Raw genomic sequence first — 24,257 nt, 5'->3', positions numbered from 1 at the left:
GTATCTCAGGTATCGTTAAAACATAGAAATCGTTTTTTGTTCTGATGGATCAGTTTGGGCTCTGGATGGTTTGGAAAATGATGTGAAATATTTAGTGATGAAACTGTTTGTAACAAATAGTTAAATCCTAAATCCTAGAAATTATTTAATTTCTACTAGAAGGCATATGCAAGAGTGATATCCAAAATGTATATGCAGGCGTTACAGTAGAATAATAAAGAATTATATTAATAATTTCCACACAATATTTCATTATTTATTTAGATTGTCATACTTTTTAATTTATACTTCTCATAGTTATTATTATTATTACTATTATTTACTATGAGATATACTACATACTACTCAAAAGTTTTTGAACAGTATTTTTTTTTTTCTTTGTTTTTAGGATTATTTATGTGAAATTGGTGTTTATCTTAAATAAAAAGCTTTTGTAAAATTATACACTATACCATTCAAAAGCTTAGAGTCAAATTCTGTCCATTTCCTTTGGAAACTCAAGCAATAAATACCGTTTTGGTGCTCTTTAATGTGGCGTGATGGTCGTTGTAGCTTCTGTGTACTCGCCTGTGCATAATAAAATGCATAGGAAAACATTCGTGATAGTTTAGTTTTTGTTCTGTATCCCGTGCTCTGCTGCCAGACTGGAGTGTACTCGCTACCAACTGGACAGGAGTGGGAATTACAGCTACAATTTGTACTAGATCACCCTCAGTGTAATCTGTCATAATGACGGACGGCCTTCAGATTTTTCCGTCACTGATAAAAAGTTAATGCAACCTCTGATATATATATGAAGAGTTCAGATGCAAAAGCCTCTAAATCCATCTGACGTCTTTCTTCAAAAGTAGCATTTCTTTCTGCCTACTTTGTATAGGTTTCTATGTAAGTACTGGTACTTCTGATTGGGCTGAGGCTGGAATTTAGCGAGTTTGTAAGTAAAAGTAAAAGTATTTGATGGACGTATACTATGTGTCAGGAGCATTCACTCAGTATCATTATCTCATTTTTGACCGAGATGGCTTTTAGCTGGTTTGGCATCTGAACTCTTCATATAGGGAAGTGAAGCAAAACAACATCTTGTCCAGGTTTTCCAGAGAGCTTTAAAGACTCTGAGCAACTGTCATTCACACATCTGTCAGTTCTGCGCTGTCTGTCTGCTGTCCAAAGATACAACAGTCTACAAGTGCAACAGTGATCACCAGCACTGACTTCTCAAGCTACAAGCTACTAATAATTCAGTTAAATGACAATTAAGCTACCAGCATTCTTTTAAAAAGTAGTTAGTTACACCAAAAACAAAGAATACACTGAAGACCTAAACAGCTATACCTTCCTAAATATATGCCTCAGTATCTTTCAGACTAACTTAGTATCTCAATAAAATACTTAATTAAATGTAATCAGATTTTTTTTTTTTTTATATACAGTAGCTGCAGCTGGAGAAAAAACACAGAATGTTTTAACAACTCTCTGGCAACCACCCAAAAGCAACACCAACATCAAACAACAACGTCTCTGGGTTTTCCAGAGAGCTTCACAGAGCAGCTGTCATTGACAGCTTTGCTTTTCAAATATACATCAGCCATGATTCTGGGAAAGTGACAGAACTCACTCAAGCCATCTCAGTATTCACAAACAACAACATTCTTTGAAAATCAAAAGAGAAATACATAGAAAAAACACTGTTGACGACAGCAGTGATGCTGTTGTTGGTGTTGAGTTTGTAGATTTGGCCCCATACAGGTGTTTTCCTGAAGCTGGAGATTTGCTGAGATCATAATTTATCACCATGGCGCCCTTCCTGAAACTCTTAACCCAAAATTACCCCAGAGACTGCTTGTATAATAAGTGCACTATGAAATGGTATAGGCAAGATATGTCACTAAATAACAATAGGGACAATTAATTAAAACATCCCAGGGCTTAACTACCATCGACTCATGTCTTATAAGGCAATTGCTGATATGAAATTCTCTGTAGTCTGCAGAAGAATATTGGATTTTGATGCTAGGCGCGTCTCAAGTACTACAAAGCTAAAATATTTTAATGTTGCCATCCACATAAGAATATCAAGGACAACGTGACCAGATCAGAATTTGTTGATTGTATTTTAGTGAATGTCATATCACTGTTGTCTCCCCGGTTTTATAAGCAGTGACAATTAAAAAGGCCTGCAGTTTTGAGTGTAGCATATTAAAAAGTAGAATGCTGTACAGTAATCCGAAAATTGTTATACATTGAGAAAAAAAAAAGGTATAGAAATAATTTTCACTCAGAAATTGCAAAGTAAATTTACATTTCATATTAAAGAAAGAAACACATTGAATTAAATGTGAAATCTGAAATGACCAAAATTGTGAAGTGACTCTAGAAAGACAGAAATAAAAAATAAAACATACTCCAATAATCTGTTTAAGCTATTTTAACTGAGAAAGAACATTATTTAGAGTGTAATGAGGCAATTTAAATGACTATTGTATTTTATTTTATTTTATTTATGGACAGACTGAGAACAACAATATTGCACTCAATAATTAATTAATTAATAATTATTAAATAGTAATTAATTAAATCTCACATTAAAAAGTCACAATAAATAGCTCTGTCACATGGGCATGTAAAATAGTAAAACTGTGAAAGTACAAAGAGAGTAAGTAATAAGGTCTACAATAAGTAATAAGGTAATAAGGTATATATATATATATGCAATTGACTACTAACTTTTCGCAGTGCTAGCCTATGGTGTGAAGTTGAGGATTTTGTTGAGAGATTGTCCAGACAGTTGTTTTTCTTTGCTGTCAAACTGATGATAAGAAGGGCATCTGTTTGGGTGCCAGGTGACATTGCTGAAAATGGAAAACAACATGAGGCACAAGGTGTCTATGTTGCTCCAGAGACACCATCAAACTGTGTATTTCCCAAAATAGTTGCTCTGTGTGTCACTTTGGTGCCTACAAATCCTGCACACTCAGAAACCCGTGAGCTGGGTTCATATAGCTTCTGATGACACAGTAAAATACGTCCATTTTCGGTGTTCTGAGTGAGCAATTTCTTAGCAAGGGAGGGTACGTTACCATGTCAGTTAACCATTCTGACTTACGAAGTTTACGATGCATCTTAACATCTTAGCCTAAACTTAAATTTATGCTGACTAATGGTAATAGGTTGGTAGTATTAGGTTGTTTTAAAGAGATATTTAACGCCGAAATTAATAACTTTTTCTCTCATGTTGTTCCAAACTTTTTTATATACTGTATAGCAGAAGTCTTAAAGACATTATTGGTCTAAATTATGAAAATATGTAGGACATGATAAAATGACCAACATTTTGGGATCGTTTCTCGGTAACATCGGTATTCATTAGGGGAGACCATTTAAATCATCAGCTATATTAGTTTAGTTTATCTAATTTAACAGATGTTTTACATCCATGCTACCTCTGTTGATGAATGGCAGTCCTAAAATAACCTTGTGTCTTGCTCAAGAGCAACAGGAAAAGAGGAGCCCAGTAACTTTACAGTTCACAGGACGTACTAAACCTAGGAATAACCATTGACATTTTATAGACTCTGTTGAGTCTGTCAGCCGTAGCTCCTTGTTTTATTATTTAGGTGCATGAAAGTGAAGCACCAACATCATGTTACTTTTTTTCAGTAATTTCAGTCTAATTAATCAGCTAACAACTAGGGAATTAATGTCTATTATTACAGATAATTACAGACTTAAATCACAGCTTCTGTTATATTACATTCTCACGCAGTACCGTGATCTCCATTGCTTTCAATACACATTAATAAAATAGGACATACACCCACACAATTTCATTCACTGCGTTTTTATTATTTAAATAATTTCCAAGCATTTGCCTACATAACACTACTAGGTTATTTTGAACATTTCACATACATTTTCATCTCTGGGCCTTTCCTTCCTGAGTAATTCATAGTAATTTTCTAAATATCTGATATCTCAGAATAACTCATGCAATAAGTGGACTGATTTTTTACTCTAGTTTAATGTAATAAATGGGGTTGTGTTATGATAGCTGAGATGAGTTTGCGTAATACAGGAAACACTGTGAATCATATTCCTTCCTATCCTCATGCACTTATTAAAGGGGTCATTGGATGCAAAGTTCACTTTTACATATTGTTTGAGCATTAATGTGTGTTAGCAGTGTATGTACAAATCTACCTTATAATGAAAAAAATTCCATGCAGTGGTTGTAAATTAAACTGTAAAAAAAATCTCCTTTTTTAAATCGAGCCATTCTCAGATGCCTGTTGGTGTGGGGGTCACTTTGACAAAGGCTGCTCCCACGATAGTTGATTGACATGAGCGTCTTACCTCAGACCCGCCTTATATCAGCTGTAACAGTTCGATCTCGATTGTTTCGATGCCAGAGCAAGGATGTAAGTTTGAGAAGAATATCTCCAATTGAGCGATTGAGGTGTTGTATTGTTGAATGTAATAATGAACATAGTGGTCATCGTTTACTCCTTACATCTGAGCTGCTGAAGATGTGGTGGATTACGTTTGTTTGTGAATGGAATTCTATATATATCAGTTTATGTTCCCGCAAATCATTTGTGATCCAGCTTCACTTACAGCTGAAGTGAGTATAAGGGGTTTTTATGAATCTTTGTGATCACCTTTCCTAATAACATGCTAGTTAGCAAGTTTAGCAGGTAAACGTGGCTAAATGCGGCTAAAGTAAACAGGCTCGTCACTCCACAGAGAGAAGAGAGGGGCGGGGCGAGCAGAGCTCTTTAAAATTTAAGTAACCTTTACCAGAACAGGATGATTTAGGTAAAAAGGGTGTTGTTTTACACCACCATTGAGAATTTTTAACAAAAGCATATTATAGAATTTTCATTAAGACCCTAAAGAATCATATCAACTTGTGGAAAATGGGCATCCGATGACCCCTTTAAAGGATAAGGGGCTAACATGCACACATTAACCTGGCAGGATGTTTTATAAAAATGTAAATGAAAGTACAAAGTCTTGGCTGGTGTATGTGATGATACAAAATAGGGTTATACAGAGTATGAGAATATGTGATTGTCTTTTGGATTATGCACAGTTTAAACATGAAGTGTATAATGTTTTGAATGCTATAATTTGCACTGACTCTTTGTTAAGCATTTAAAAGTTGATTTCCCTCAAAAGTTTGAGCATCCCAGACAGCCAGGCACAGAAGCATTGGCTCAATCACTGATGTTAGTTTGGGAATCAATGGCATCTGTTTGTCCATCCAATGGCATTATTTTTTATCTATTTTGTAACTTATTTTATAATTAAGTTTGGTGATTCTAGTGTCCACATCTCACTTTTAATGGTATGTGCACACCAAAAGCGAATTTAGTTATTTGCGTGAGTAGATTACATACAAAGTCAATACAAAGATGCAAATAGACCCTTTTTGTTGCCGAGCGATATGAATGACGCAAATTGGGTGACACGATTGCCACAATATATGCCTCAATCGCATCTGACATGCTGTCACACAAGCCAATCAGCAAAGAGCTTAGTAACATGTCCAGTTTGCTACTTGATCTCATGACGAAAACATACCTGTGGGAACTTTTTCGCAAGACACAAAATATGTACCAATAAGTACATATCACTGCAGTTTCAAACAGAAATAAACACTAGAGGCGGTAAAACAGCGAGCACTTGTAATTGTTTTCATACACAGTTTTAATTATAGCTCCATATGTTTCGCTTTCTGGACGTAACAAGCTTGCTCGGTAGCTCAGCTGGCATGGAATTGGACTTAGGATGCGAAATCCTTGGGTGCGAATCTGGTGAAAAAACATGACTCACAATTTAAGAGCTGTAATGCTTGTGATTGCGTTTTTAAATCACATTAATTTTTGTTCATACTGTCGGGTAGGTTTAAGTGTTGTGCAAATGCTACACTGTTTTAAAACATCACTGAGCATTAGCATTATAGCGCCACTCAACAGACATTTCAAGTCAGAACTGCAGTGACACCAACTGCAAAACCAACGTACCATATATACGCTCATCTGTTCCGGTGGAGAAAAAAACTCACTGTTTTAGCACCACTTAGTGGACATTTCACATCAAATATGTAACATGTATTTCGTGTCTTGTGAAAAAGTGTCCATAGGTATGTTTTCGTCATGAGATCAGGTTGCCAGTTTGACAAGGTGAGCATTATGCAATGATTTCATTTGTGTGACACGAAAAACATCCTGCAAGTAATCTAGAGCGATAACATGATACGAATATTCACTTCGCTTTTGGTGTCCACACACCATTAGGAGAAATTCATGTATATGTGAAAGTAGTTGAGAATTCACACATTTGTTGTTGATGAAAGAGCTGAGGATGAAGGGAATGCTGTCGATGTTTGAGATTTCTTGGCAGTGAGGAAGTGTTAGAAGCTTCAAAAATGTCATCCGATTTCTCTTTGGCTCTCTTCACACTTTTTCTCCTATCCATACGGGTGCTTGGTGTTTTCTTGCTGACGGATATGTAGTTGCTGTGTATGGTTTTGGACTGAGACTCGAAGCACTGATAATGTGTGTTCTGAGACCATGTCACTTGAGTTTTCCCATGATGGTTGCTCTGTGTTTGGCCATCATACCACATAAAGTCCAAGCAATAAACAATTTTAAAAAATAGTAAAAATAAGATGGTTGATGATCATTAGTGACTGATTTTTGATGCATCAATGCTAATCCAGAACAACCATAGTGTATGATGTTTCTTTTGCTTGCTGGATCTTAATTTTGATGTGTATATGTCTTCATATGTGGCCTGTAAGTTTTGCACACTTAAAATGTCTCGCATTTGGGTTCAGGACAGCAAAGCTGTTAACCAAGTTACTTTGTCTTCAATCATATCCTCAGAGTTTCTTAAAAGTTCACCATTGGTGGTTATTGCTGAGTGACCCTTCACTCTAATTCTGAATAGGTTACCCTTTGGCTACATTAGTTTTTGGTTGTTCCCTCCATTTAGCTCTGGCTACCACTTGCAAACAACGAGAGATATGCGTCCTCACCCCAGCGTGTCTCTGGACCCAGCAACCAACTTCAACCCTCCACAGTTTCGCTCCAGAAACCAGAGCTACATGCGTGCAGTCAGTACCTTCAGTCAGGCAAGCTGTGTCAGCCAGGTGAGTCCAACCACTCGCAACACCACACGCCATTGACACACAGGTACAAGCAAAGACAATCTACATATAGTAAGTGGTTTCAAGCAGAGGGCTTTAGCTGTCTGAGATGTCCTGCTCTTTTCTCAGATTGTGTCTTGAGCTGCATTAAACGGGTTTCCACTTAAAGCTAGCTTAAGGTGTTGACTGATCATTAGCTGATCCAAGTTAGTCCAAGGTGGTTTAGGTGGTGGTTGAATACTTCTGGAGGGGTCTTTTACAACTTGCTAGGTTATCTTGGTCAACCTGTTTGGAGTTGATTGATGACCTTGGCTAAACGCGTGGAGAATAGGTTGGGCTGATTAATTATGTTCCAGAACCCAGTTTGTTTAGATCAGGGGTGCCAAAATTCAATCCTAGAGGGCCATTGTCCTGCAGAGTTTAGCTCCAACTTGCCTGAACACACCTGCTGGGAAGTTTCTAGTATGCCTAGTAAGAGCTTGATTAGCTGGTTCAGGTGTGTCTAAGAGTTTAGCGTTAAACTCTGCAGGACACCGGCCTTCCAGGACAAGTTCGGGCACCCCTGGTTTAGATGGTTGACCACCGTAACTACCAGCTGGACAGGCAGAAAACAGTTGAGTAGTTAATCTTGGTCAATCTGATTAGAGTTTGTAGAAAACTTTGGCTAAACTAGTGGAGATTTTAAGCCAGCTTAATTTGGGTGGCTAACCAACAGAACTACCAGCAGATTTGACCAAGGACAACTTGGGAGGTCATCTTGGTCAACTGGAGTAGAATTAGTCAACTGCCTTGGCTAAACTAATCGGGAAGATGTTGAGTTGATTAACTATGTTGCAAAACAGCTTGATTCAGGTGGTTTAGGTGGTTGGCCCCCATATTACTAGCTGACAGGGCCAATGAGACTTAGTACTACCTAGTAATAGCTGGTGACCAAGACCAAAATGGTCTATCATGGTTAAGCTGGTGAGGAATAGGTTGTGCTGATTAACTATGCTCCAAAACCCAGTTTAATTTAGGTGGTTTAGGTGGTTGATCAGTATAACTACCAGCTGGTTGTGCAGATAACATTAGTAATCTTGGTCAAACTGATTAGAACTTTGGCTAAGTTAGAAGGGGTATTAAGATGATTAAATTTTAAGCCAGCTTGATTTGGGTGCCTAGCCAGCGGGAATACTAACAAGTTGAACCAGGGACAGCCTGGAAGGTCATCAACTGGTGGACACTGGATTAGAATTGGTAAACCGCCTTGGCTAAGCAAGTGGAGAATATGTTAAGGTGATATCTATATTCCAAAAGTTAATTTAGGTGGTATAGATAGTTGACCCCCTTCAAATTAACATCTGACAGGGCCAATGAGACCCAGTGTCTGCCTGGTAATAGCTGGTAGACCATCTTGGTTAAACTGGTGGGGAATAGATCAAGATGATTAACTCAGCTTAATTTAGGTGGTTAACCAGAAGAACTACCAGCTGGTCAGACCAAAGACAATTTGGGATGGCATTTTGGACAACCGGATTGGAATTTGTAGCTTGCCTTGGCTTAGAAAGTGTGGAATATGTTATGTTACTTATCTGTATTCCAAAAGTTAATTTACATGGTTTAGATTGTTGACCCCCTTCAAATTACCAGCTGACAGGGCCAATAAGACTCAATGCCTGCCTGGTAATAGCTGGTAGACCATCTTGGTTTAACTGTTGGGGAATAGATTGAGCTGATTAACCCAGCTTGATTTAGGGGGTTAACCAGAGGAACTACCGGCTAGTCAGACTAAAGGGATGTCATTTTGGTCAACTGGATATGAATTTGTAGACTGCCTTGGTAAAGCAAGTGGGGAGTATGTTAAGTCGATTAACTGTGTTCCAAAACTCAGCTCTATTTATTAATTATATTTTTTAGCTATTTATGTTGACTCCCCCTCCAAAATACCAGGTAAGATGAGACCCAGTACCTGATCAGCCTGGTTAGACCATATTAGCAAAGCTGGTTTAGCTAATTAACAGTGTTCCAAAAACATTTTGAGCTACAGTTGACCAGCTTGACCACCTTGAACTAGAATGTTTGTTTGCTTTTTTCAACAGAGTTGTGGAGAGCATAATGTTTTATCATGTTTGGTTAGAGATGCAATAAGGCCTTAAAAATGTTACCTTTGCCATGTTCTGTTCATACAAGCAATTGTTAAAACAGAATGTCAGAAAACTGAAGTCAAGGTCTGTTGAGCTGTGGTAGTGTTAGTTCATGTGGGCTTTAGGTAGGTGGCTTTTACAGGCTTTTATTGATGGAGTGGTTTACATTTGAGATGTTTTATGGAGGTTTTATAGAATATGCTAGCTGTAAAACACTGTGTTCAAATTTCTGTTGTAGTTCTAAAGAAGACTTAAAAGCAGTAATTTAACAGTTACACAGACATGTAGACTGTGTGTCTTTTAGCTTAATATTGAAGTCGATTTAGGAAAATTATCTTCTTTTTGTGTTTGGTTTATGAAAATTTTTGCTTTCTTGCTGTCTGCTGCTGCTGACTGTTTGTGTCATTTTCCCTCCAAAAGTTCTTCAAACAATCTGCTTTTCTGCATTTACCTATTATGAGATTCTATATTCCAGTCTGAAATGTTTTTTTCTTATCTTGTTGCTTTTTGCCATAATTCTACTGAGACGCTCAAGGTCGGAAATTGCCAGTGGTATATTCCTCCTGCTAACACTCCTTCATATTTACTGTGCAAAGGGGAAGAATCAAAGTGAGAAAGAGAAAGGAAGAGGAAAAATTAAGGACTGCTATTCCTGTTTTTGTCTCTCAGGTGAGTGAGACTGAGGTCAATGGCCAGTTTGAGTCAGTTTGCGAGTCCGTTTTTAGCGAAGTAGAATCCCAGGCCGTGGAGGCCTTGGACCTGCCCGGCTCTTTCCGCACACGAAGCCACAGTTACCTGCGTGCAATTCAGGCTGGGTATTCCCAAGATGACGACTGCTTGCCTTCAATGACATCTTCTACTGTCACTTCAACTCTCAGATCCACAACAGGTAACCGTATGCCTCAAACCCCACCTGAGAGAGAGAAAGAGAAAGAGAGAGAGAGAAAAGGCTTAGAGCACATACCCGCCATACATTCAGCACATGCTGAACTACATACTCTGGCATACCTACATATGTACAGTGGGATTCCCTTGTGCTTGAGAGATGACTGACTTGAATGTCGTTTCCGTCGGCTCCTGTCTATTGTGTGTGTTTGCTTTTCTGCGTCTGTGCTCCCCGAGTGTTGAAAGACGGTTGCCTGCAATTCCCTTTGCACGAGTCATGCGTCCTTCTCTGGGCTACTGATTGGTTGGGTCCGGTGGTAATGAGAGGCTAGACTGGGACTTAGGCAGAGACACAACTCAGCATGCTTTTAACTAGCACAGCTGTCCAGAGCATGCCACACGCCATGGGCAAGCGTTTTCACGCAGTACAGAAAGTCAGGTTAAAGTTGGGCAGGAAGGCTGGCTTTAGACTTGTTTACAGTCCTTAAATTTTACACATAGAATAGTAGTTTTTTTAAAAAAAACATTTTGGTTCAGTTTAGTAAACTTTAAAGGCTGTTTCAGTCCTGAATGCACAAAGCAATGACTGTGAACTACACAATCAATTTTATATAATTTTATGTGTTGCAAAAAACATCTACATTAGTCAAAATAAATTCACAATGCTTCATAAGTGGGGGTCAAACTGAAAATTCAAAAAATCTAAATATTGGCTTGGAACATTAGTAAAATTAAAACTAAATGAATTAGCACAATATGCATTTGTTTTTGAGCTCTCTCACAATTAAATTTTAAAATCTAAGTTCTGATTTAGTGGCTAGTTTAAAATGTATTGTTCTAGGCATACTACGGATTAATTAATCAATCAATTAATCGCATACAAAATAAAAGTTTGAGTTTGCCTAATAAATGTGTGTTGTACTGTGTGTAATTATTATGTATATGTAAAAACACACAAATTAATGTATATATTTAAAAAATATGTTATGTACAATTTGTATTTATATATAATATAAATTATATAAAAAATATAATAAATACATATACTTGTAAATATTTTATTAAATATATACATGAATGTGTTTGCATTTATATATACATAATAATTACACACATTACGCACACATATATTAGGCAAAAACAAACATTTATTTTGCATGCAATTAATCACGATTAATCGTTTGACAGCACTATTTTATTTTCGATTAGCTTGTTAGATATAGTTATATATAAGTCCTTTTTTCTATTTTATAGAAAATATTAATTTGTTTTTAGGGAGAAAAAAAGATGTCTTTTAACTATTTAAGCACTAATTTTTCAACCAGATTTGATAGAATAATGATTTAATAATATCTGTATGAATTCCAAAACTGTAGGTGAAATCCTGTTATCCTAATCCAGTTTTAACATTATCCCAACTAATGAGTAATTTTTCCAACTATTTTTTCTAGGAAGACCTGACAGAGCAATTGTGGAGGTTTTGTGCAACACATACTCATGAGAAAGTGCGCATCACGTGTCACAGTTTCTTTGTGCAAGCAGAATGCCACCTCCGCATCCTGTCCCAACACCCCTGCTGTGTTTGGTGTACACATGGAGTAAAGCTATGAACCCTATTGAAATGCCACAAATTGATGTCAAATGACACTAAAATACTTTTTTTTTTCTTCAGTTGTTTATATTTAAAAACCAAAATGCTAATTTGTTTTGTATGATTTGTTTGGTCACTCCAGTCAAACTTTGTTTCTTTCATTTAATGTGGGCTTCTTTGTGTTTGTTATTCAAACTGGAGTTTGATTTGATTGGACCTTCATACTGTCAAAAACTCACACTGACACCACACCGAGGACTCTAAGGAGAAAGGAGAGCTCTCCAATCCCACCGTCTCACTCTGCTGAAGTGCTTTCACCACATATGGCTCTGTATGCAATCCCTGTCAGCTCAAGTCAACCGGCTGTAGGACAAAGCCATTTCCTCAAAAGGATTTCATCCATGCTGTTTCACTCTGGAGGACTTCTTGTTTCAGCAGTCCTGTACTACTTTGGATTTACAAAAAGAACCGTAATTTGTGTATGTGTAGAAGCTAAATTAGATGCTTTCTTCACTTAAAGACTTTTAAGAAAGTTCAAATAATTGCTTGAGCTCTGGTATCGATGCTCTCTGGTTCTATAGTTAATTCAAAAGCACTGACCAATCAGAGTAATGTTCTCAAGCATATCCTATAGATTCACAAGTAGACGAAGCTAAATTTAGTTCCCGCTAAATCACTGAGTAAGGTGTTGGGTGTTCTGTGATGGTGGAGCGGGAGGGTGGGCGGCATGGCCCCTCGTTGGCCATCACAGGAAGGAGATCCAGGGGAAAAAAGCAGCTGGAGAGATGCCTGTCACAGGTATTATAATGTCAACACGCATACATCTTTCAATGGATATGTGTGTTTTTGCACTGCCTTCTCAACTAAATCAGCACTAGTCCTTTGAAAGACACATCACCAAAAGTCAGATTAGGGACAACCAGTGTTTAGTTGCCAAACTAGCAATGCTTTTCCATGAAAGGCATTTCAAAAGTATTTTATTTTATTTTATTTTAGTTTAGTTTATCTATTTTATTTTATTTTATTTTATATTTAATTTTATTTTATTTTAAATGTTTTTGATTACCACAGACAATGCATTTGATTATATAACAAAAAATTTCTTTACAGTAAAGACATGCACTTACGGTGAAAGTCTATGGGGCGAGACATTCTGGAGGGTTTAAAAGTACAGTTATGAAGATTATAATTTTTAAGCGATATTATCACACTAGTATCATGTTCACATATGTAATGTTTAAAGGAGAAGTTCACGTCCAGAACAGAAATTTACAGAAAATTTACTTACCCCCTAGTCATCCGAGATGTTCATGCCTTTCGTTCTTCATTCGTAAAGAAATTATGTTTTTTGACGAAAACATTTCAAGATTTCTCTCCGTATAGTGGAGTTCTATGGTGCCTGTGAGTTAAATGCGGTTTAAATGCATCTTCAAAGGGCTCTAAATGATCCCAGTCAAGGAAGAAGGGTCTTATCTAGCGAAACGTTTAGTTAGTTTCTTACAATTTATATACTTTTTAATCTTAAATGCTCATCTTGTCCAGCTCTGCATGTACTCTATGTATTCCAGTTCAAAACAGTTTGGGTATGTCGAAAAACTCCCATCTCATTTTCTTCTTCAAAATCATCCTACATCACTGTTTTAACTTTTTTTTGTAAAGGGCATTTGATCTTCTTTACGTTTTTACTTTGCAAACACTGGGTTGGTACTTCTGCAGCGATGTAGGATGATTTTGAAGCTGGAGGAGAAAATGAGATTGGAGTTTTTCAACATACCCTAACTGTCTTGAACTGGAATACACAGAGTTCACACAGAGCTAGACAAGACGAGCATTTGATGTTATAAAGTATATAAATTGTCTTTTTTTTTTAAGACCCTTTTTCCTCGGCTGGGATCATTTAGAGCCCATTGAAGCTGCATTTAAACTGCATTTTGGAAGTTCAAACTTGTGGGCACCATAGAAGTCCATTATATGGAGAGAAATCCATATACGGCTGAAGAAAGAAAGACATGAACATCTTGGAGGACAAGAGGGTGAGTGAATTATCTGTAATTTTTTGTCTTTTCTTGTTGTAATATTTTTGCAATACTTTGTATTTATGCTGGTGCAATGTCTTGCCTCATAGAAGTCCATTGTATATGTATTACTGTACCTGTAAATGCATTTTTTGTTTGTTTTTACAAACTGAAGGATTAGTTTAAATTCTGTGGTAATCGACATCATGTCACAGACGCTGTCACTACAGCTTAAACTGAACCCAGAACACGTTTGAATGGAAATTAACTAATGAAAAAGCAATTATTTTTATTTTTATTTTGTTGTTTTGTTTTTGTATGTCAAAAATGGTTGGGTCACTTGTAACATTTCTCTTAATTTTTATACCAACCTTGGTATCCTTGGAGGACAAACGTGGCCAGCAAAATGCGGTTGGAAGTAAGAGCTGGTGTGGAAGATTTCAGCTGTGATGGACAGTGGGATTGCAGCCTCTGCCTGGTGCAGCCCTCACAAAGGACTTTATTGGATCGTGTTTCTTCTTAATCCCGCCCCTATAATCTCTACATGGTCCAATCAGCTCGATAGATGGGCTTTTTAACATATTCAATAGGGTTCATATCTCCTTGCCTGAATGATTGCGTGACATTTTATTGCCTTTTCATCTTTTCTGTTGCACAAAAACAAGACAATCCTTAAAATTAGCCTCCATATTTGCCACAATGCTCTGTGATTTGATAAATGGATAAAAGGTGGTTAATAGCAGTGAGATATTGTTTTTATTAATGTCTATGCTGTGAAGAGATGGAAAGGCTGAACAGATGAGATGTTCTTTGACGTGAGTGAGAAGGCAGTGTAAACACATATCTGAAAGCTAAATGTATGTGAGTAAAAGAAAGAGAAAGACCCTGACAACACAAACTGTGCATTTTGTACATTTTTAACATTAAACCAGGGGTGTTTCTAGGCTTTCATCAGTACTTTTTTTTTTTGTATATATATGGATATAAATAATTTTTACCTGCAGCAAGTCATTCACAAGGTGCACATGCAATAAAGAGATGCTTTGTCATTGACAAATGATGATGAAATTTTGTTTCCTACAATAGATTTTAGGTAAATATCCACCTCATCCAGTCTTATAAAATATCCCATTACTATTTTAGTGTGAGGAACAGCTGCAAAAGGTTCCAACTCAGGCTCATTGGAAGTACGTGCTTGTGGGAACATTTCTGCACAACAGTATTACTTACTTTATTGCATGTTTCGCAGCAGTTTCAAAGTGAAACATCCAGTGAGTGGCGCTAAAATGCATGTTCAATATGTGACCGTGCTTTTTTATTACGTTGGTACAGGCACGTACAGCAGTGTATTTATTACGTTGCTTCAGGCACGTGTTGTAGTACTTCAGAATTTAAATGTTGCTAAAGTTAATGCTCTGTTGTGTTGAAAAATATGACGTGATCTCATGATGAAAATGTACCATGCCGTGGCGCTATAACTCTAAGGCTCTGTGACGTTTTAAAATAACGCACCATCTGCACTACAAATAAACCTACCTGATAGTATGAACAAAAGCGAATGTGAAGTAAAAATGCAACCACGAGCATGCCGTTTTAGCTTGTTTTTCGATTTTTCAGCTCTTTCATTATGAGTCATGTTTTTCACAAGATTCGTACCCAAGAATTCCACATCCTAAGTCCAGTTCTGTGCTAGCTGAGCTACCAAGTAAGCTTGTTACATCTGGAAAGCGAAACATATGGAGCTGTAATCATAATTGCATGAAAATGATTACGAGTGCTTGCTGTTTTACTGCCTCTAGTGTTCATTTCTGTTGAAAACTGCAGTGATATGTACTTACATATGTATTTCGTGTCTTGTGAAAAAGTTCCCACGGGTACGTTTTCGTCATGAGATCAGGTAGCGAAAATAAAACACTCCCTACACCAAACCCAACCCTAAACCTACGCGATAGTGTTAACAAAAGCAAAAGTGATATAAAAATGCATTCGCTGATGTAGCCATGCTGTTTTAACTATATTAAATGTAGGTTTGAGCTGTGTTGACGAACCAGTTTCACAGGAATCCTACCAGAGCGCTTCACCTCACAAAGTATCGTTTAAAAGTATCAGTTTCCTTTGAAAATCATTTTTACTGCCTCTGGTGTTCATTTTAACTGGAAACTGCAGCAATTCATTCTTATAAGTATGCTTTTTGAGTGTTGTAGAAACGTAGGTAGAGGCACATATTTTCAATGAGCCTGGGTAGAATGATTCAAACTGAACTGTGAACAATTTCAGACCTTTTAGCAAACCCATTTGATGAGTTTGTTCAAAACAGATTAGCAAATCTGGCAACACTTATTCTAAATGGCTGATGTAAAACACACAACTTTAATGCTGAAATATAATTAGCGAAAAATGTTCTCAAATCGTTATATGTCAGTCGCATTAACACATAAGCATCAGTAATATTTTATTTGGATGTGGCAGTATTTAACTTGGGCTCATGCCACAGTAAAAATGGGTCTAGATACGCCCCTGCATTAAACCTAGTTGGAAACAGATATATTTACTTGCTTCCTTTGAAAAACAAACAGAAATATTTTGCTAGCTTGCAACTTAGCATTAACAACTAAATGGATTTGCTTCCCAACTGCTGCTTCTATCTTATTCTTTAGTCTCTCTCCATGCACTGTCAGAAGTGCAAAAATTTTACTTTTAGGGGTACAACAACTTGTCACTGGGGCAGTATCTTCAATGAGACATCTTTATACCTTCTTTAACCCTAAAGGATGCATGTTAATACCTTAAATTATTAATATGTACCCTTAGAGTAACACTATGCAGTCTTATTATACTATTACGAAACTTACATTTCAACTTAAAAACTAGTGTTCAGCAGATGCCTACAATAAAGTGAGTTAAAATGAGTAGTATTTTAAAGTTGATTAAACTTAAAATTTTAAGGCAGCTGCTTAAGTTTTTAAGTTCAAACTGGTAAAAACTTTTTACAGTGAAACTTTAGGGGTAAAGAAGGTACAAAGTTATTCCTTTGAGTGTACTGCTTCAGTGACAAGCTGTTATACTCCTAAAGGTACAATTTTGGCACATTTGTTCATGTTAAATTCCTTTAGTATGCAAAATTGTGTGTACAGGGCATTTACTCACATACTGCTAATATGAGACTCAGGTGTTGACATTAGATAAAGTGAGAGGCTTCGCCGAATTCCACAGCTGTTCATCCCTTTGAATTTCCCTATCTCCATATTTAAATTTGTCTTCCAGAGGGGTATGATGCAATGGAGGGCACCTCTTTGCTAAATGAGGATATGATTGAGGACGATGATGGCGCCAGCTCCTCGGCTTATCAGGAAATCGAACGGTTTGAAAGAGAAAATGCTGCACGTAGTCAACACAGCACCAGTTCCACAGTCACCGCTATCTCCGTTCCTCCTACCTCCACGCATGCCTACCGAGTCCCATGTCCGCCCCCCTCCCAGCCCCCACCGGATCCTCCTGTCCCGCAGGCTATTCAGGCTTTCAAGGAATCTGCAAACATGGTGGCTGCCTTCAACATGCAGTGGAAGGAGGAGATATCGGCGATGCGCTATGAGCTAGCGGAGCTGCGCAGGGACGTCTGCGGAGAGCTCAAGACTTTCAACAGCAACTTCTTTAATTTCACCCAGTGCTATAACATGTGGACGATGTGCCGGGAAGCTGCCACCGGCACTAGTTCCAGCACCAGCGAGAGGGTGTCCGTTGGCGTCCAGACCGGCGCTAACGGTCTGGTGAGACAAAACACTGCAGACGCCTCAGTAATGTGTCAGCCCGAACCGGCTGCCTTCAACATTTTCGACCTGATGGAGCCTCCACGCATCGAGATTACTGAGGGAACTCCTGAAGGGACCACGGCCACCAACAGCCCAACCAGTCCTGCCAGTCCAGATAGACCCACCACCGGCCCACCGCTGTCCAAGCCGTTGGGACGGTCCAAACTGACACTGGCAAGAAGAAGAAGAACTGCAGTCGAGCGGACGGTCAAAGAAGCGCCAGCCTTGAACTCTGGTGCAGAAAGTACACTAGCGGACCAATGTCCTACTTATCTCTATCCTTCTGATCATTCTCATCACTGGAACAAGCATTGACTTCATTTCTGAATCAACACTATACACCTGCATCCAGAAAAGAGCTTGTCCCTTTTCTCTTGGCAAAGATGATAGCTTGGCTCACATGGCGAAAGGAGAAGGTGCCGTTTTGGCGTAATGGGGATAGTGTAGCTATTCTAGACGGATCCATTTGCTGTGCTGGATCATAAAATCTGTTTACATCACCACAGAAATGAATCATGAATGTCATTCGCATTGTAAGGAATGTCACAATTTGTCTGACTGTCACTGTCGGTGTTTTGTCAATGGCTAAAGCAGTTTTTGCGTGTAAGTGGTAAATTATCTCACCGCTCAATCTGACCAAAAGAGGTAATGAATATAGATGAAAGATGCAGATTTTTGGCTTATACATTTAACGTTTATCAAATAAAGTTAAATACATTTAAATTTGAGAAATTCCTTCAATATACTTCTTTGCATTGTTAGTTATTTTAGTTTTTTGGAGACTTGGGTGAAAATATGGAATAGCATTAACTTTAGTGACTGAGTCAAATCAAGGTTTGTAGGCAGATACGAAAGTTTCTCACTGGAATTTCGAATAGATTTTTAGACATTTCAAATTCAGTTTTATTTGAGTATAATAACTTCTGTGGTTAAGATTATATATTAACAGTTGTGCTACAACATAAATGATAAAATCTAATGTGAACTTAGAAACCATTGTGTGCTTGCTATCAAGTTGCTTAAGAACTACAGCTACAACAACGATGTAAGTGCACATGCAATATTAACTACTATGCACTAACATTAAATTGTGTTGTATACAGTGCACTTATTGTGTGCATAAATGTTTTTGTACTGAAAATAAAATGACATGCATGTAATTACATCTGTAATTACACTGTTGTAACACTGTAACTGCTACACCTGCAAATTAGCAGCAAATGAGTTTTGCAACACAATATTAACACAATAAGTGCATTGTAGAAAAAAAAAAAGCTTTTAAAAAACAGCTTGTCACTGAAGCAGTAAACTCAAAAGGACACCTTTGTGCCTTCTTTACAGCTTAAGGGTTCATAACAGAACCATAGAAGTATATATTACTACTTTAAGGGTACTATAATGCACCCTTTAGGGGTAAAGAAGGTATAAAGGTGTCTTTTTGAGGGCACTGCCCCAGTTATAAGTTGTTGTACACTTTATTTTATGTACAATTTATGCACGTTTTTTTTTTCTTGACAGTGCTTAATGGACCACCATTTATGTTCTTATGTAGCAACTTTCCAAAGTTTAAAAATTGAACTCTGTGAACATGTAATTTATGTTGTAGAACAACATATTTGAACTTATTTGACAACAAAATCATCTATTCTATAAACCTTTTAAAGGAAACCCATTATATTAGTCTGAACAGCAAACTAAAGAAACTGAACAACTCTATAGCTGTCACACAACACTTTTGCTGGAAATGACAGATCATGCACAGCAATCATGTTGAGCTTTGTATTCTCAATTTCCCAGGAGAGTCACATATAGATGGGTTTAATAGTCACTAAATTCAAATGGTATTTTAACTCAAGTATAAGCCCTTATCATATGTACTGTAACTCTACATCTTCAGTGTGTAATTACTAGCCAATATATATAGAAATCATCTGTGGGCTATTTACAAAGTAGTGCTGAGTGGTACATTGTTTTATTATTGAATTATTTTAATCATTTTAATCATTTTAAACATTTTAAGGATGGAAAAAGCAGCAATTTATTTCACTGAACAATTCAAAAATTGGTATCCCTCTCAATTTCAAATTTCTCTATAACTGTTTTTTTTTTAACTCCACCCTCAATCCTAAAGATTCAGTTACAGCTCTGCAAAGAACCAGTAGTTAATCATTACAGAACCTAAAACACTATTATTTCAACATGTTAGACTAGATAACTGAGTAAACATTTGTTGTGCCTTGTACTAAATCATACACACACACACGCACACACACACACACACACACACATATATATATATATTTATGAATAACCAATATGAATAACCAATAACATCTCTTTCAAAGTATGTCTGATTAAGACTGTATGTTCCTTTTGATAAATGTGATATGTATGTATTTAGGGGAAAATAATGTATGAAGTAATAAATAATAAAGACCCACATAACTCAACTCACAAATAATTTTAATAATTTCGTAATTTCCTGAAAATGACCCGATTAACACAACTGTCCCCTGCTTAGTAAATACACATTTTTTATCCTCAATACACTTAAAACTTGCTTTTATGAAAAACAGCCTATATGAAAATTCTCAGTTACAATACCGATAAGTCCTAATTACAATTATTAACTAATTTTATATATTTTGATTGACTGTTATTTATTATTAAATATCAAATCAGGTAATAGTATTTTGGAAATCGCCTTATTAAGTGTTGTTATGAAACTATGAATTTAGTTTTGATTTATATTGCATTTATATTATTTTCTGTTAATTAGTGAACTACAACTTATGTTTCATGATTACATGCATTATACCTCTTGTAGAATAGGAATATAATGTTTATTTATTTATTTATTTATTTTTAATTGGTTTAATATTTCAGTGCGTACTGTTGCATAATTTTGCTGCACCTCTGTACTCTATTAAATATATAATGTATATGTTATGTAATAAAGCTATAAAGCTGTAAATAAATTATTTATTCCTATTAATTTCCCAATGCATATATTTTTTTGTTATTTAGGTATTTATTTAACAATTGTAATCTGAATTAGAGAAATGAAAATGACTATCACTCAGCACTACTGTAGTTTTGTACTTTCTATGTAACTTCACAAAATGACTGCTCCTATAATTCTCATAGTTTTTTTCATAAATGTTCTATAACTGTGACATTGATTTCCCCCCACGTACAAACTTTTATTTCTTTATTTATTTAATTATTTATTTTACTTACTTAAGAATATAAGATGCAAAACAGATGCTGAATATCCCATTATTTTTCTCTTTTTTGGGGATCATCTAGTCCAATGCCCTAGATATTAAAACTCCTTGTTCTGCATTTAAGGGACCATGTGAATTTGTCTCCACAGGACACACACAGCATGTGGAACCTATATGTATAAAATGTATGTACACAAAAAAAATTTAATCAAATATTTAAATCAATATTTAAATAAAATCATGTATTTAACTTTGTTAATTAATTTACTTACTTATTGGTTTGCTTCAGGACATTCAATCTCTATGTGCCACCATAATATAAAAAGAAATGAGACACTGTGATACTTATGAAAAATGGCATTTTTCCTCCATTTATAAATATAGTTAGCATAGAACAATAGGTATTATGTTCAAAAATATAAGATGAACATTCCTTTACACAATATATTTTTATTTAGAACAGAGGCTATATGAAACTATTTTGTTTACTGAAAATACCTATCATCATGCCAAAATTTAAGGCAATATCTGTCTGTTAAAAATTAAGTACATTTTAAGTGACTGCAGAAAAAGAAGAGGAATAAAAATCACTGCTGAACTAGTGTGATTTTAAGAAAAGTTGGTCGAAATGTTTTTGTTTAATTCCATGTTGCAGGACCACTTTTTTAACTTTTTCCAATTAATATTATGTTACACCATAATGTCAGATATTAAAAGAGTGTAAAATATCAGTTTAATTTACAGTATTACAACAAAATTAATTGATATTTGCCATGTTGCCACTGAGTGGTAACATGTTTTTTAACATTTATTCTTAACTAACAAAATCCATTTCATAAATATTCCGGCAATTCACTACATCAAGCATCCATTAAAACAGCTATTCAATGAAACCATCTTAAATCCATTAACTCTAAGCCTAGCCAGTGATTTGGCATTAAAGACACTGTCAAAGCCCTTGCTCCTTTGTGACGCACAGAGTGGCACGGTTTGAATGTACTGACACCGTCATCACTAGTGATGTAATTTTGAACTCATCATCAATCTGTGGGTGGGATCTTGCTGATGTGTGTCCTGTTGCACATGGGAGATACTGATTTATAGACTTTCTAACAGTTGATATGATAGCCTTCAAATATTACAAATATTTTATCAGAGATCAGTGAATGGAGACTTTTTTTTTTAGGAATAATTCACTCAAACCTGAAAATTCTGTCATTTACTCAACCTACACGACTTTCTTGTAAATGCAAAAGAAGGTGTTTTGCCCATATAATTAAAGTAAGATCCAAACAATGTTTTACCCTATTCATATCTTCTTATGTGATGAAAGAAACATGTAGGAATGACACGAGGCTGAGCAAATGATAACAGAATTTTCATTTTGGGAGAATTGTTCCTTAAAGTAGTGAAGATATATTGTTTGAGCCTCTTGCTTTGTGTTTATATAATATGTTGCCTCATCTTTTTATTGTGTCAGAAACAAGAGAATCACTTTGAAAAACAGTGACAGAGAATGTCTGGAAAATGGATTTTAAAAGTATATTATGACATTCCACTATTATATTGTAAATGTCTATGGTGTGGAAATCTATGATATGCTATTTCATAAAAGGGTTTTAGCCATATGAAAATATTAACAGCTAAAAGGGAACCATGTAATGTTAAAGAAATTATACGATGCATTATTTTTATGGTGTAAAAATGACCTAGGAACTGTTATTCAACATTCAGAATTTATTTGTTTATTACTCACAATGTCTTTACATTGCATCTCTAAGAGCTTATACTTTCTTCTGTCAAACAGCTGGCCCACACTACATAAAATAATATTTTATTCCCACAGAGGTGCAATAGGCTGATGAATTGTTCCAGTTGTTATTTCTGTTTTTGATGTGTTCAGGGAATGAAAAGATGCTTGTTTAAAGGTGCTGATGATTTCGCAGATGTTCTCACGATCTTCATTCATTCTATGCAAGTCCTGTGTTTATCTGTACGAGTCACTGGCATGTGTCTATTTCATTTCAAACAGCACTTAAAGGGCCGTGAAAATGAAGCCCTTAGATATTTTTTGACAAACCCTGCATGAATCTCAGGCATTTATTGTAACCCTTTGCCTCTTTTGTTGCTGTTACTAATGTTGTTATAACTATTTGCATTTGTTTGTTATGCTAATTCATACTGTTTCAAAGTAGCAGCTACATTTTTTTTTTACCATTGTCAATACAGAAAAATTATGTACAGTATGGTTATAAACAAATAAGGCAATGTGTCCTCTGTAGCTGTGAAATTTAGATGCCATGATGATGATTTATTGGGATAATGGGATTTAATGGGATCACCAAAAACCAAAAGATTTTTGAAAATGTAGCTTGCTTATAATTTAATGCCAAAACTACCATGAAATCACACTCCTCCTCTATTTTATTTTTTCATACTCTATTATTTATATGAGTGGAGTTCTAACAATATGACTATCAAGATTAGAGGGATTCATTTTCTTCATTTTCACCCCAAAATTATTTACTCACCCTTGTTTCATCCCAAACCTGTATGACTTTAATTTTACATAAACCAAGGGTTTGAAATGACTTGAGGGTGAGTAAACTGACATATTTTTTTATTTTTATTTTTTTGAAGTCCTTTAATGTTTCAAAACTGTTATATGTGCTTCTCTTTCCAGATTATAACTGTGATTTTATTTTATTTTTTTCAATGTATACATGCCTTATGTATTTATTTTTCTTTTCAGAGATAAATATAAAAAAACTGAAATGATTATCAGATATGACATGGATTGTGCAGGTGTATTCAATCATTTGACATCAGAATTTCATGTGGGATCATAGCTACACTGCTGTGCTCAAAGAAGTGTTCAAAAGAAGAAAACAAGTGAACCATTTTGAAAGTATGTTTCTTCTATAAGCAAACATATTAACATACTAGGCAGAATTAAAAAAAAATAAAATAAATAAAAATAAAACAGATTACTACAAATGCATTCAGCTCTCTGACCTTTTAATTGACCATTTAGTTGCTTGTAAACATATCATTAACATAGACATCAGCTCTACACTCACAAAAAGGTTCTTCTATGGAATCACGAAGCACCTTTATTTTTAAGAGTGTAGCTTGGCTTGGAAAATCTCGCAGAATGCCTCAGACAGGAAAATATAGCAGTTTTTAGTCATATTTCTGTGGAATCCTGTGAAATTCTTATGAAAACTAATGAATGAACAAATTTGAATTGTGGCAGAAGCTAATTATATTTTAAATGTGCATGTTGACTGTAGATTTTAGTTTTTTTCATATTTTAGGTACTTTTGATGAAGTTTAGCTATAATGCTTCCCAGAAAATGCACTTCAAGTTTATGAAGGGACAGGATTTTGCTATAAAATTGTGTTTGCCATCAGTGTAAGAATGGAAATGATGCCAACAATTTCTAGACAAACTATT

The 24,257-nt window shown here is 35.8% G+C and overlaps 1 protein-coding gene across 5 annotated transcripts in view; it reads left to right on the top strand.

Moving 5' to 3' along the window:
• Positions 1-24,257, top strand: part of LOC127183058 (disks large-associated protein 2) — a 159,710-nt gene that overhangs the window by 93,592 nt on the left and 41,861 nt on the right. For 3 of the 5 annotated variants that reach the window (XM_051138865.1, XM_051138864.1, XM_051138866.1), the window contains 2 exons: positions 6,997-7,153; positions 9,943-10,162. In XM_051138865.1, coding sequence (XP_050994822.1) covers positions 6,997-7,153; positions 9,943-10,162 — 377 coding nt within the window. Of the gene's footprint in view, positions 1-6,996; positions 7,154-9,869; positions 10,163-17,028; positions 18,874-24,257 lie in introns of those variants that run through there. The other 2 variants (XM_051138868.1, XM_051138867.1) reach the window with 2 other exon arrangements.

This window comes from Labeo rohita, chromosome 20 (genome assembly GCF_022985175.1).
Source record: "Labeo rohita strain BAU-BD-2019 chromosome 20, IGBB_LRoh.1.0, whole genome shotgun sequence".
NCBI lineage: Eukaryota > Metazoa > Chordata > Actinopteri > Cypriniformes > Cyprinidae > Labeo > Labeo rohita.
Note: the sequence above shows the minus strand (reverse complement) of the source record. Positions and strands in the feature narration are given on the sequence as shown.